The sequence below is a fragment of the Myotis nattereri genome, assembly GCF_964212035.1.
Source record: "Myotis nattereri genome assembly, chromosome: 2".
Taxonomy (NCBI): domain Eukaryota; kingdom Metazoa; phylum Chordata; class Mammalia; order Chiroptera; family Vespertilionidae; genus Myotis; species Myotis nattereri.
This window is the reverse complement of record NC_138076.1, coordinates 174618452-174633535: the sequence shown is the minus strand read 5'-3', so window position 1 is coordinate 174633535 and position 15084 is coordinate 174618452. Positions and strand designations below refer to the sequence as shown.

General features: G+C 40.9%; 1 protein-coding gene across 1 annotated transcript in view; it reads right to left on the bottom strand.

Moving 5' to 3' along the window:
• The window catches only part of ABCD2 (ATP binding cassette subfamily D member 2), a gene marked incomplete at its 5' end in the record, with an annotated part of 50971 nt that extends 44820 nt beyond the window's left edge, over window positions 1-6151 (bottom strand). The window contains 2 exons of the mRNA XM_081083690.1: window positions 3522-3702; window positions 5216-6151. Coding sequence (XP_080939816.1) covers window positions 3522-3702; window positions 5216-6151 — 1117 coding nt within the window. The remainder of the gene's footprint in view (window positions 1-3521; window positions 3703-5215) is intronic.
• Window positions 6152-15084: the final 8933 nt, after the last annotated feature.

Genomic DNA, 15084 nt, shown 5'->3' with positions numbered 1-15084 from the left:
TGGCCTTACCCAGAACTGCTTTTGATATGATATCAAAAGTGGTTTATAATGTTAAAATTTTGAGATTATAGCTCCTAGGTAACTATTTTTTCTTTCATGTAATTTCAGTTTTTCTCTTACTACAAAGCAAACGAAGGGGCAATGTCCTCTAAAAATATATAATAGAAACTATATAACACTATTTCAATGCTTTTTCAACTAGTTGGTCCCATGATTAGTTGGTCTCAAACTAAGTGAAGTTCCTTATAGATCAAGTTCCCAAATAGCTCAGATAGAGGCAACATGATGAAGGGGAAAAAAAGCAAAGCTCTAGGAGTTACATAATGTTTTCTAGCCTTAACGCTTCTACCGTCTGTGTGACTGGAGTAACTACCAGGCTCCAGATTCAATGACCTTTAAGGTCCTCTTCTGATGTGAAGATGGCACAATTCCATATGCAATTTTGTAACATGAACATGAATATTAACATGATCCTACCCTTAACCATAGATTTCTCTTAAAGTTGTACTATAGAACTATTTTTCTTTTCTCCTCCCCCCACAAATGTTATGTAAGTTCTTCCTCCTATCTGCATGTTACTCTGATGTCCTAATCACTTGCAAATGCCTTGCTCTTTAACAATAATAATCATACCAGCAAATATCTATTGAGCACTTCCTATGGGGCAGGTATTGTTACAAGTTTTATATATGTGACCTTCTTTAATCCTCCTAACTACCCTAAAATTTCCCCCATTTTGAAAATGAGGAAATGAAAGCACAAAAAGATGAAACGATTTGTCTTTAGATACAGTCTAATAAACAAAAGAGCCAGATTCTAGACTCCAGAGCCTACATGGTAAGAATATAAATAAATATTAACAATTGCTTCCACCAAAGTTCTTACTACTTGCCAAGGACTGTGTAAAAGCACATTAATACAATATATGTAATTTCATATAATTCTTTAAACGATACATTATCATCTTTACAGTTAAGATAGGAAAACTGAAGCATATGAAGTTTTGTAACTTTCTGAAGGATGAATACTAATAAACAGCAGAGTCTAGATTTAAAGTGACCTGCTTCTTTCCTCCATCTTCCTGTTCTCTTTGCCATTCCTCTCACTCACCCATTTCATATATATATACAGTGCCATACACTTAATTCCTCTCTAACATAAGGGACAACTCAGGGCATAAGAGTAAACTGAGATTGAAGACTAGATTAGACTATCTGGTATGCAATTCTAAGACCTAAAGCCTCAAAGATATGTCATTATCTAAAAAATAAATAATTTTGTCTGAGTAAAATGATAAAATTTTCATGTGTTAAGTCATTGTTGGTCAAATATATTTAGTAAACACATATATGTAAACATTATAAGCATAAATATAGTAACCTTAGAAATTACAGAAGATATTGAGGCATACTCTCATAATAATCTTGTCATGGAATTCATTATAGCTCCTATGAATTTCTTCTTCTATGAAATTCTTATATTGTTTTTCTTTGTATAGCATTTTCTTTTAAAAAGAAGTTTTAAGAATCAGTTTCATTTGCATCAATGTTATTATTCCCAACTAAAATTTTAATGCTGTTTCTTTAAATTAATATGGTGTTTTCAAGATTCATAGGGTGTATTTTGAACATCTTATTGCATCACCTACAGAAGTAAGATTGTTATATTCTTTGCATACATTGTTTATGTCTTAGTGGTCTCTGTGGGGTTAATTTGTCACCATTAATAGCTGCATCTTCCCTGTTCTATGTTTACTCCAGGGTTTTCTAACAAGACCAGTGCTTCCAAGGACTAACAGAACTACCCCATAATCTTATAATTGGGGTTGCTGTTAGTATACATTATATATGAAACTTTAAAAATAACCATATACTTAGAGAGAATCTTTTAATAAAAGATTCAATATACCATGAATATCTGACAATTTTGTCAATTTTCTTAATAAAACTGATCTTAAGAACATAGGTTTTGAAGTATCTTTTTTTCGTTAATACACTTGAGAAAGCAATTTATTTTTTATTTAATTATGAAAAGATTTAGTCCAAGGATACTTTTAATAACAATGACTTTTTCAATATAAGCTTTTAAAATGACATTTAAAAAGTAACATTTGAAAATATAAAAACAGATAAAATTCCGTTTCCCAGTGGTCTAAACACAGTGTCTACTGTTGAATTGTGGAGTATGTGTATTGAATTTGGTATATGCATAACATTATCACAAAGTTTTGACAAATCCTAATTACTAAAATGAACAATTGTAGGTTAAGAATGACTCAAATTTGACAAGTGTTTTTATAAGAATTGGTTAAAGTATTTAGGTACAGTTAAAGTGTAAAAGCATGTGGTAATTTTTTACTTGTTTTTAATTAGATGCCTTAAAACAAATAACTACATCAAAAATAACCACAAAATAATGTGAATTCTGTTGCATTATTTTTAGTGTTGCCTTTTGTTTTTTTACATAGTAAATGTCACCCTGTATCGAAAACATCCAGAGCATGCTCTGTACTTTCAAAACATGACTCCATTAAATCCTCACAACAGCCCTCCGAAGTAGCCTTTCTGGTGATCATTTTATAGATGAGGAAACGGAGGTTTGGGGAGTTGGATTAATATGACTAACACAGATAAGGGCAAATAGGGGAAAGCCAAGAGTTGAGAAAAGCCCAGGCTTTCCTAGCTCCTTCAACACGAAGGCCAATTTGGTCAAGTGGTTTTCAGACAGGAGGGGGTATATTGTATTTTCCAGAAAGACCAGGAAATGCTGCTTCTTTATTTTAATTCCCCTATCTCCCTGCCAATTAAGATCCAAACTCCCACCTCAATCAAGTAAGACACAACATTTTAATGCCCCTTTTGCCCTTATCTTTCTTTGTTATTCCAAAGGATGACAATGTTGACAAAAACCACTGAGATGGTGATAGGCTAGAATTAGACACTGGCTACTTGTAAACCTTTCCCCCCACAATACCACCAAATCATCCTACATGGGAGGTTATCTATGTTACCTACAAGTAGAGCAGACTTTGTACCATGGCATGAAGCACTTTGTGAAAAAGTATTCCTTGTTGCCTAACTTTTTAAATAAAATTAGAGCAGACCCAGTTATAGAACATTTATAAATTTAATGCATTGGATGTGCACAACTGAAGTTGGGAATGAGAAAACTTATACTCTTTTTGAAGGTATTTTGTTTTGAGTTTAAATGTTAAACTAGAGAATTATTTTATATAAGGCAGTATAATTAAAATTGCTCAAGTTCAACTCCCAGAAACACTGCATCAGAGATCTCTGAAATATTTCAGAACTGGAAAGTTCTTTTGAGCAACTTATCTCCTTTTTTTTTTTTTCATATTGCTGGTCTTATCTTTGGACATTGCAAAGTCTTCCATTGTTTCTGACTATTAATGACTATAGAACAATGGCTACATACAGTTTCACTCACACAGAACAAGCAGTAATACTTTCAAGAGAAATAACCTTAAGCATATATTTGAGATTAAGCATAAATGCCATTACCACCATCTGCAAAGCCAGTTGCAGTGATAATAGGTACAGCCACCATAATTAGTCCACTGCCGCTCCAAACATACTTCATCAAGAACTGCTCTATCATAATGTACCACAAACGTTTCGATAAAATGAGGTTCATCTGATCTGCTAAAGCTTTGTAACTTTTCTGGAGTTGTTTCATTTCTACCTATAGAGAGAAAAAGAGTTAAGAATTAACTTAGCATGAGCTATCAAAATAAATATCGTATGCTTGAGGACTTTAAAGATAAGTTACATATTAGCTTGCTTTATTTAGTATTGTATTATCTATGATTCTAACAACCAATAAATACAGATTAATATCAGATTTAGTCATTATTGTTTAGATTTATCATACCTGTAATATTAAAAACATAATACTCAGTAAATATAATGCTAAGTGTAAAATATATATAAGTGATTTATAAGCATGATTTTAAAATTATATGTATGAGATGTTTAAACCAAATATTCTGTAAGACATGAATAAACAATGCTAGAATCTTATCCTTCTAGATTATACCAAAACTATCTGAAAATAAGTATATGATACATATATGTGTAATTAGACTCCAGTTTTGAACTAACTCAATTTATTGGACTTTGTCTTAAATTCAAGAAGCCTACAGCATGATATAATTTACATCACTAAGTTCAATGATTCAAGAAGACTGACACATCAATATGATTAATACAACATATGAGGACAATTTTCAAGTGGGAGTAGAAGTTCTAAATTTGCTTTAAAGTTTCTTCTTCAGATTGGTACTGCTATAAAATTTTTTTGATAATTGATGATGCTTTAAAAATTAAATAATTCTGCCTGGTAATTAAAATACCATTTTCAACTTTAGAATACCTTAATATTTTATTTGCCAGACATTTGGATTAGGACTTCAGATGCATCACCTTAAAATTTCTGCCATATTTAATATTATGAAGTTACTGTCATGCACTGCAATTTTAGGTAATTAGGCTAACTATTTTAGGGATCTGCTTAAGGTTGAAAATCTTTAATATTTAAAATAACACTCTGGAACTCTTTCCTCCTCCTCATTCCTAATCTTAGTTTTTCTATCAAAGTTAGACAAAACTTCATTTCACTGTCTCTTTTTATTTGTGTCAAAATATGGTACTAAGAGTAATGGAAAAGCATTGGTGAGCCCCACTCTCCTAAATTTCTTAAGACTTAGGACAGTCCATCATTGACCAGGCATGCAAAACTGTCAAACTTGTTTTTCATATGAAAACATGTTTCCCTCCCTTGAAAAACAACAACAATAAAATACCACCCTAAATTTCCATCTCAATAGTTTCCAAACATATATTTCCTTCTAATTCTGTAGAACCACTGACTAAGTTAGGGATTAAAGTTTTAAGAAAATGCTTTAGAGAGAATTCTGAGCATAGTTGAGTAAGAGGGGTGAAGTAGACTATTTTCTACAGTGCTGAATATTTTATTCTCATGAAACTTCAGAAAAGTTTGCACTCTATAATTTTTTTAACAGCTTGTCATTAAACAGGGTAATGAAGCATGTATTTTAATGAAGGTTTAAGATGTTACAGGAATCTAAAACGCTAAAGAAGTGGGTCCATCAATAATAGTATAACAGATGGTATCTAGCACTGAAGTGGCAGCTTGAACATGCTCACATTTCACCCATCACCTTAATTTCTCTTACCTTATGTCCTCTGTAAAATGCAATTTCTTCAACATTGGCTATAATTCTGGAGTGAACATACCGTAAATAGCCTTTTCTATGCGCTTCTTCAGCCACCAATTTACCAAACTTGGGAGAGCAGGCTTTCAACACTTTAGCAGTGGCATATACCACAAGTCCTGCTAATAGAGTGGGTCCAATTGGGCTGGCACCTCTGGATGTAGCAGTCTGGATGAGGGTGTAGGAGGTCAGAATTACATCTAAAATAGGTTTGGTCAGATTGGAATACAGGTGAGCCACAGACTGGGAGAACATCATAATATCTTCAGTAAGAGACTGGTCAGGGTTTGCCAGCCTCCCATCCATATTGATCACTTTATAATAAGTCTGATTCGTAAAATAGGTTTCATAGGCATGGTCTACTAGGCGAGTTCTGAAGGCCAAAGCCAATTTGCATTCCAGGTACCTTATCGCACTGTTGACAAAGGTGGCAGGGATGGCAATCAGAAGCCACTTGATCAATTTGATGATGAAAGTCCGAGGCTTCTTTTCCACAATGCTTTTTACGATTTTTCCATCCAGACCAGCCACATAGATAGACAGAAAGGTTCTGGAGATGAGAGCCACCGAGTGGAGGCAGAGCCACCCTGTCTCAGTGCTCACAAGTTTTGGAAAGAGGATCTTCCGAAGTTCTAGTAGCTGTTTGAAAAAATCTGCATTCACTCCAGGCGAAGGTTTTTTACCAGTACTCTCGGTGCAATGCAGTGTTTCTCTGTTCTCTGCAGCCCCGCGAGCTTCTTTTTTCTTCCTGTGGCCAGTTTGCTTTAAATGCTTGCTAATGATGGGGTAGAGGGTTTTCACAGCATATGCCGCAGCCACCAGGCAGGCGGCCCTTTTAGCAGCACCCGACCTGGTCCATTTCACTCGATCAGCTGCTGCATTTAGCATGTGTATCATTTTCCCAGTTACCCAAACCAGCTTCAAAAAGGATAGTTTTAAAAGATCATGCTCCACGGGGATCCCCAGCAAATATTTCAGAAAGTGCTACAGCGTCCCATACTCTGCAGCGTTTCTCCTCTTCTGTGTTTTTTTGGTTTTGTTTTAGTTTTGTTCTGCTGTGACAGAGGAAGCTGAGCTCCGTCTCCACTGCATCTACTGGGGATGATTCGCTCAGAAGCTCAAGCTGCACCGAGCCGCCCCAAGCTCCTCCCTCGCCGACCCCTCATTGGCTGTGAGGGCGGTGGGACCTTGGCATCCTCGCTGCTTCCCTTTGAACCTTTAAAATGAGGAGAGAGCAAAATGAGTTTCATCCTTAAACTGGAGTTCAGCGAGTTAAATGTCTATTTTTGGAGAGGTCGAATCAGGCAAGCTGCTGGCAACAAAACCTGCCCTAGCCACTGAGCATGCTCAGCGTCACTTAGAAACCCACAGAAGTTTCAGAACATACAGCGATTCTCGTAAGGTTTTAATAGATACCACCAGGGGAAGAGCAAAAAGAAAGGGAGATTTCCAAAAGCTATAAAACGGGATGGAGAAGGAGAAGACGCCAGGGAGTTGAGGAAGGAGGGACAAGATGCTCAACGTAAAATGAATATAAGAAGGCTGTGAAATGAATCTGAAAGAGAGAGAGAAGAAAGTGACAAAGCCAGGAGGGCACTGGGAAAAAATACTTGGATCTGTTTTGCGGTCCTGTCCCCATCCATTTAAGTTTTTTTCTATGATTTTATATGAAGACCCAGAACCTACTAGACAAGTTGTAATCGAGGGTATTATTTGTAAATAAAAAGAAATCCTCTCTATTATATAAACTAATTATCTGCTCTACTCCCACCCCTGTGTTTACTCTCCTTATAATAAAAGTCTTCCAGCCCCACACTGCTATTTTTAGCAATGGAGCTCTGATGCGCTGGTATTTATTTACAAGGTGGCTACTAACTAAATGAGAGCAATGTTTCACTTCTACTCCCTTGTGCCCCTTGTTACTTGGAGGTACTGTGACTCTATAATCAAATGTTACCCATTTGGGAACCCAACCAGAGTAGGACAGTTGGAAATAGCTTCTCCAAGAGCTTACTTCATTATTCAAGAGTTCTTTCTCTTTCACAGGCTTTTGTTTGTTTGTTTTGTTTAGGCTTAGAGATAAATCCATTGGTTACTTCCCATTTATATTTTAGTTATTTGATAAAAATCAAGAGTGTTAAAAAAAATTCTCCATTTTCCTAATGGAGGACCTAAACTGCTAAACAGTCAAGCAAAACTCTGCATACTTAAAAAAATATATAAAAGGCTTTTTTTTTTAATAAGGAAGAGTATATTCTTGAATATGTGAAAAATTAGCTTTTTTACCCCAACCCTCCACACATAACATACATGCTGGAAGCCTGGGAAGATATGCATTAAACTAGAACAGATGGGCCACCATCTACTTTTTAGATGACCCTTGAGTTAAGAGTGGCTTTTACAATTTAAAGTGCTTAAAAATACAACAAAAGAAGACTATTTTGTGTCATGAAAATTGTATAAAATTTTTATTTCAGCGTTCATAAATAAAGTTTTATTGGAATACAGCTGCCGGCATTTATTTACTTACTAGAGGCCTGGTACACGAAATTCATGCACTGGGGGGTGGGAGAGTCCCTCAGCCCGGCCTGTACCCTCTCGCAGTCCACGACCCCTCGGGGGATGTCTGGGACCCCTCGCTCCTTACTGCCCGCCTGCTCACTGCTCCTTAACTCTGCAGTGGAGGAAGGAGAGGCTCCTGCCACTGCCGCTGCACTCGCCAGCCATGAGTCCAGCTTTTGGCTGAGCGGCGCTCCCCCTGTGGGAGAGCACTGACCACCAGGGGGAAGCTCTTGCATTGAGCATCTGCCCCCTGGTGGTCAGTGTGCATCATACTGACTGGTCGTTCTGGTCATTCTGCCATAACTGTTGCTTAGGCTTTTATTATATAGGCTTGAGGCCCAGTGCACAAAAATTTGTGCACTCGGGTGGGATCCCTCAGCCCAGCCTGTGCCCTCTCACAGTCTGGGACCCCTCGGGGGATGTCCATCTGCTGGCTGAGGCCTGCTCCCCAGCAGATTGGGCCTAAGCTGGCAATCAGACATTCCTCTGGAAGCCCAGCAGCCCTCGGGGGATGTCCACTTGCCAGCGGGGAGCAGACCTAAGCTGCAGTCGGACATCCTTAGCGCTGCCTAGAAGGCAGGAGAGGCTCCCACCACCACTGCTGTACTGGAAGCCATCAGCCTGGCTAGTGGCTGAGCAGAGCTCCTCCCATGTGAGAGCGCCCTGACCACCAAAGGGCAGCTCCTGCATTGAACGTCTGCCCCCTGGTGTTCAGTGTGTGTCATAGTGACCAGTCATTCCCAGTCTTTCTGCTGTTAGGGTCAGTTTGCATATTACCCTTTTACTATATAGGATAGAAGCCTGGTGCACAGGTGGGGGCTGGCTGGTTTGCCCTGAATGGTGTCCCAGATCAGGGTGGGGGTCCCGCTTGGGTGCCTGGCCAGCCTGGGTGAGGGGCTGATGGCTGTTTTCAGGTTGCCCGCACCCCCTTTAGGGTGGGGGTCCCCACTGGGGTGCCTGGCCAGCCTGGATGAGGGGCTGATGGCTGTTTTAAGGCTGCCCGCACCATCCTGCATATCAGATATTTACAGTATGATTCATAACACTAGCAACATTACAGTTATAAAGTAGCAACGAAAATAATTTTACGGTTGGGTCACAACATGAGGAACTGTATTTAAAGGGCCAGAAGGTTGAGAACCACTGGTCTAAAACATTTACTGCCTGTCGGTCTTCATCAGAAGTTTGCCAACCTCTGTGCTGGCATATAAAGCCTGTGTCAGCGTTGGGTGACCTTCATCACTCAGTTTACTAGAATAAAGAATTATCCTCACTTCTATGACTAATGATATTCCTAAACTTTTAAAACTCCTCCTTTCTGAAATACCTATATTAATTCCAAGAATCATCACAGATCTCTTTTCATTTGTTTGCATTCAATTCAGCAGATTTATTAATGCATGAGTGGCAAAGTCACACAAATCTTTGTTAGCTGGCCATAATAAGCAGCACAATCTGTCATTACATTAAGACTTTCCAACTTACATGTAGAGATCAGAATAGCTTATTTCAAAATCTTATATCCCTAATTTCATGCTTTTCGTGGGTCAAAATCAGGCTGTCTTATAAGTTTTAATTCATTATGTTACATTTCATGACTGTGATAGGACAGGCAGAGGGCTAAGGTAAACTTAACTAGGGGTGATTGGAGGTTGTTTGGCCAGGTAGAACATGGTACACAGAGGGGCACATTGGTCAGAAAGCAGCTGGCAGTTGAGACAAGTGGCTTGCATCACTGGCATAAGACAGCCTGTCAGGGGAGGAGCAGGGTAGTGAGAAATCTAGAAGCAAACAACATTATAGATTCAAACAGGTACCCAATTAGTTGTAGGTAGGTCAAATTGCCAACTGATAATGAGGCTGGGGTACAGAAACAAGCTTTTAATGTGTGGAGTGAAAGACTTGTTAGAATGAACAATTAGGTATGAGGAAATAATCAAGATGGGAATTTGGTTACCAGAATTGTGGTAGGTTGAAGGCCAGTTACTGAAACTGGAGAAAAAGTCAGTGTGAGCTTTGACTTGATGTTGAGCCACTATAACCATTTAAATTGCACTCACTCTTCACCCAGTCAGGGTTGATTCTAGCGTCTGAAGCTGGGCCCAAGCCTTCCGGGAAGGCAGTGGGAGAATTTGAGATGACAGGAAACTAGATAGGTATTTCCAATTGGAAATATATGCCATTTAAGAAACTAAGAATGTCAAAGTACTTTTCTTTTCTTCTCTCTCTCTCTCTCTCTCTCTCTCTCTCTCTCTCTCTCTCTCTCTCTTTTTTTTTACCAGCAGTATGTAATTAAAGCAAAGAGAATGTAAACTAAGTTTGAATTCCAAACTATACGAGATAAAGGAGGTGAAAAAAAGATTACTTACTCTAGTAAACATAGTTCAGCCTAATTTTCACTGTCCGGGGGAGTGAGAGAAACATTGATTGGTTGCCTCTCGCACATACCTTGACTGGGAATTGAACCTTTTGGTGCACAGGATGATGCTCAACCAGTGAGCGACACCAGCCAGAGCTAAATTTTATTTTTTAAATTACAGTTTGCATTCATTATTTTATTTTAAATATATTTCATTGATTTTTTTACAGAGAGTAAGGGAGAGGGATAGAGAGTCAGAAACATCAATGAGAGAGAAACATTGATCAGCTGCCTCCTGCACACCCACCACCGGGGATGTGCCCACAACCAAGTTACATGCCCTGGACTGGAATCAAACCTGGGACCCTTCAGTCCACAGTCAACGCTCTATCCAGTGAGCCAAACAAGTTAGGGCTATATTCATTATTATTTTGTATTACTTTCAGGTGTATAGCATAGTGATTAGACAATCATATAGTTTAAAAAGTGCTCCCCCTGATATTTTCAGTACCTATCTGGCACCATACTTTGCTATTACAATATTATTGACTACATTCGCTGTGCTGTACTTTACATTCCCATGACTTTCATAACTTTTCATTTTTTAAAAAAAATATATTTTTTATTGATTTCAGAGAGGAAGGGAGAGGGAGATAGGAACATCGATGATGAGAGAGAATCATTGATTGGCTGCTTCCTGCACACCTCCCATCAGGGAATCGAGCCTGAAATCTGGGCATGTGTCCTGATCTAACTGGGAATCAAACAATGTGGTTCATAGGTCAATGCTCAACCATTGAGCTACACCAGCCAGGCCATAACCATTAATTTGTACTTCTTAATCCCTTTAATTCCCCCTCCCCCCCCCCCAGTCCCTTATATAGATATGCTAGCCTTATTCATGTGAGGCATAAACATCATTAAAGATGAGATCTTAGGTCAACATTTCAACTGTTACAAATAACTACCTAATGACTAGTTCATAAGGAAATGTATTGTCTATAAAGGAAAAACCAGTAAATACCTTTTCTAAAGATATGTTTCATAGATCATTATTATTCCCTTCACCTCATTCACCACTTCCACTCCCTCCCTGTGACTCTAGTTAGTCTAACTGGGGAGAAAGATAGGTCTATCCAGCTCCCAGTTCTTGATTCTGCTCAACAAGTTGTCAGACTCTCCTTTACGTCCCTTCACATATAGAAAAAAAAATTAATCCTTTAGCAAATTGTTTTCCCCTTCTAATTAATTAAGTTAGTTTGTATCTGTTTTAGTAGACATTGTTCTGCCTTGACTGGATGGTTTAATTACTGAAAAATGAGCAGCTATTCCATGACTAAGACTAATTTGTTCTGAAATGCTGTATTCACTGGTCAAACCAATGATGTACTTCAGTGAATTTCTGTTATAAAAATCTGAATTTATATCATTCAACAAGATGTCTACACTGAGACATACTCCTATTTTAGGGACTATTTCCCAATGACTTAACTGAAAATGTATATTTGAAATGATAAGATACTAGAGGCCTGGTGCATGACATTTGTGTACTGGGGTGGGGGTGGGGGGAGCCCTCAGCCCGGCCTGAGCCCTCTTGCAGTCCGGGACCCCTGGGGAATCAGGCCGAAGCCAGCAGGCAGACATCCCTCTCACAGTCCGCGGCTCTCACAGTTGGGAACCCCTTGCTCCTTACCACCTGCCTGCAGCAGAGGCGGGAGAGGCTCCTGCCACTGCTGCTGCGCTCGCCAGCCATGAGCCCGCTTCTGGTTGAGCGGTGCTCCCCCTGTGGGAGCGCACTGACCACCAAGGCCAGGGGCAGCTCTTGCATTGAGTGTCTGCCCCCTGGTGGTCAGTGCAGGTCATAGCCACTAGTCAGTCCAGCTGTTCTGTTGGTTTGCATATTAGAGTTTTATTCTAAAGGATTCACCAGGTTTAAATCTAGAAAACAATCATAACAATGAGGGGGAAAATGTACTTTGTGCATTTATCTGGAACAAAATATTTCTAGTTTCAAACCAAAATATTATAGAACAGTTTGCAAGATAAACATTTTGTGAGAATATACAAACATAACACAGACATGAACAGTAAAATCCAATTTTTGTTTTGAGATTTTTTTTTTCCTTCAGTAAGGAGTTTAAAGTCTTTAGGCCTTTACAGCTAAATCAAGTTTTGATCAACTGGAGAAACTCACAAAATGTTCAGAATAGTAAATTACTGCAGTGCAATATTTCTAATAAACAAAATGCTTACTGATTATTAATACTGCACGTGAAAGATACTGAAAGGCTTTGGATACAGAGCGAAAGTGGGAATGAAAACATCATCTTTAGGATTAGGGATCTATAGCTTTGTCCTTGCCTTCTTTTTCCCCTCGAAGTCCGGTCGTTGACCTGAAAGAGCCGGCTGAGACCAATAAAGAACTAAATAAAATGACGGAGGAGGTGGTTTGAAACATTAATCCTGTGGCCACGGCCGATAGTTCATTTACTTAGGCTTCTTGGCCCGAGAGTTATAACTGTTGTTCCTTCTCCTTTAAGCGGGCTGACTGCTTACCCACAGCGTTCCTCATGGCCCTATCAAGCCAGGGCCCCTGCAGAAACCGCAGAGGCTGTCGGGAGGCCGCGAAGGAGCCTACCTGAGCTGCAGGGGCTGTCAGAAGGCTAGGAAGGAGCCCAATGGGGCCGCAGGGGCTGTCGGGAGGCCAGGAGGAGCCCACTGGGGCCGCAGGGGCTGTCGGGAGGCCAGGAGGAGCCCACTGGGGCCGCAGGGCCTGAGGGAGGCCAGGAGGAGCCCACTGGGGCCGCAGGGGCTGTCGGGAGGCCAGGAGGAGCCCACTGGGGCCGCAGGGCCTGAGGGAGGCCAGGAGGAGCCCACTGGGGCCGCAGGGCCTGTCGGGAGGCCAGGAGGAGCCCACTGGGCCGCAGAGGCTGTCGGGAGGCCAGGAGGAGCCCACTGGGGCCGCAGGGGCTGTCGGGAGGCCAGGAGGAGCCCACTGGGCCGCAGAGGCTGTCGAGAGGCCAGGAGGAGCCCACTGGGGCCGCAGGGGCTGTCGGGAGGCCAGGAGGAGCCCACTGGGCCGCAGAGGCTGTCGGGAGGCCAGGAGGAGCCCACTGGGGCCGCAGGGCCTGAGGGAGGCCAGGAGGAGCCCACTGGGGCCGCAGGGCCTGTCGGGAGGCCAAGGAGAAGCCCACTGGGCCGCAGAGGCTGTTGGGAGCCCAGAGAGGAGCCCACCGGGGCCGCACAGGGTGTGGAGTGGCTGGGCCATAGGCCCGGGTACCGCACGGAGCCGGCTAAAGCCTGAAAAACTGCCGCTCAGCACAGCTCCACGTCTGCGCCCCAACCATCCGGACTTCAGCATCTCCTCACTCCGAAGTTTTGGGAAGATGAATTGGGTCGGCGGGTCCCGGTGAGTCTTGAGACTGTAGTTCTTGAGTCCCTGGACGTTTAACCCCATAATGGTGCCCCTTTGCTAGGCCCCGAGGGAGGACAGAGCCTTAGGCGGAGAGAACCAGCTAGGAGAGGGTCTTTTAATCATGATCTGAACAGGGGACCTTAGCGCCATGTCCCTTCATAAACCAAAAGCAGCTCCGCTTCTCCCCACAGTCTCTCCACAGGCTTCAGGTGTGGGGCCCGAGTGGGCAGGTTCCCCCCGCTCCCCAGTCCTCCGCTGCCAGTGAGGCCGCTGAGCACCGGAGCCCTCGTCCGCCTGCTTCCCACGCTGCCCCCCGCGCCTGCGCCTCTCGGGAGGCGTTCGGCTGAGTCAGAGTGTTTGCATGAAGTTGGAAATATTATGGAAGAGGCTTTTCCTTGCTGCCCTTCCATTCATTATTGGGGGCATAAGTCCAAATTAGTTTGTTTTTTAAAAGGAGGTAAAGGGAATAATGTTTAATAACTTGCAAGAGAATTTATAATTTATTTTTTATTAGAATTAATCCCATAAAACATGATTTGACAGTTTAATTTGATAAAATTGAATCATTACTGTTGACCTGAAAGTCCCCCAGGCTGGAAATCATGTTGGCCTGTAATTTCATTGGATCAAATTCGCCCCCCCCCCCTTTTTTTTTTTAACAAGTTGACCCAGGACAATGCTGATATGATTAGACTAGAACATTTGCATCCTAAGGAATTTTGTAGGAGGAAAGACAGACAGCTTTTGTCTTCAAGTGGTATAACTATGTCCGATAATTTTGGCAGGAGCATTCATCCTGTTGAATATGTTAGCATTGTATTTTAGGAATTTATCTGAATTATTCTTGGCAAGTTTTCTAGCATCATGCTTCCACTCTGGAGAAAAGTGAAAATTCACTTATAGACATCACAAGAGTTAGTTGATAAATGATAACTTGATGTTTTGAATTTGACTTTAAAATGTGAATATTAAATGAGTTATGAAATCATTTTACAAATGCTTAAGCACTGTTGAAAAGTAGATGCTATTATTATTCTGTTATATATCTCAAACTTCTGGCTATTCAGGGAGCAATATACTGCAGGAAACAGGTAGTCTAACATTTTGTTTCTCCAAATGAGGTGGTGCTGCACCTGGAGGTAGTGCCAGGGTAATTAAGAAACCACAGAAGAAACATGACATGCCTCCCTGGAACATCGGTTTTACTGAGATCAGAGGGAAAATATTTTTTAAATTTAAACAAACATGGATACATTACAGAGTATAATGCAAAACTTTTGTGAAGTTTTAAGATAAAATGTGTAATTTTAAATAAATTTTCAGGGAGTGGATGGGTTCCTTGGGGTCAAACCCCTAGATTGGAAATGAAAAAGTTAGTATCTCCACTTTCTATGATCACAGTAGACAAGGGTAGGCAAGACTAGTTAGTTGATCATGGCACCCTGACCATGAGGCCCGAAAGCAAGCATGTCAAACTCGCGGGCTGCATGGGTC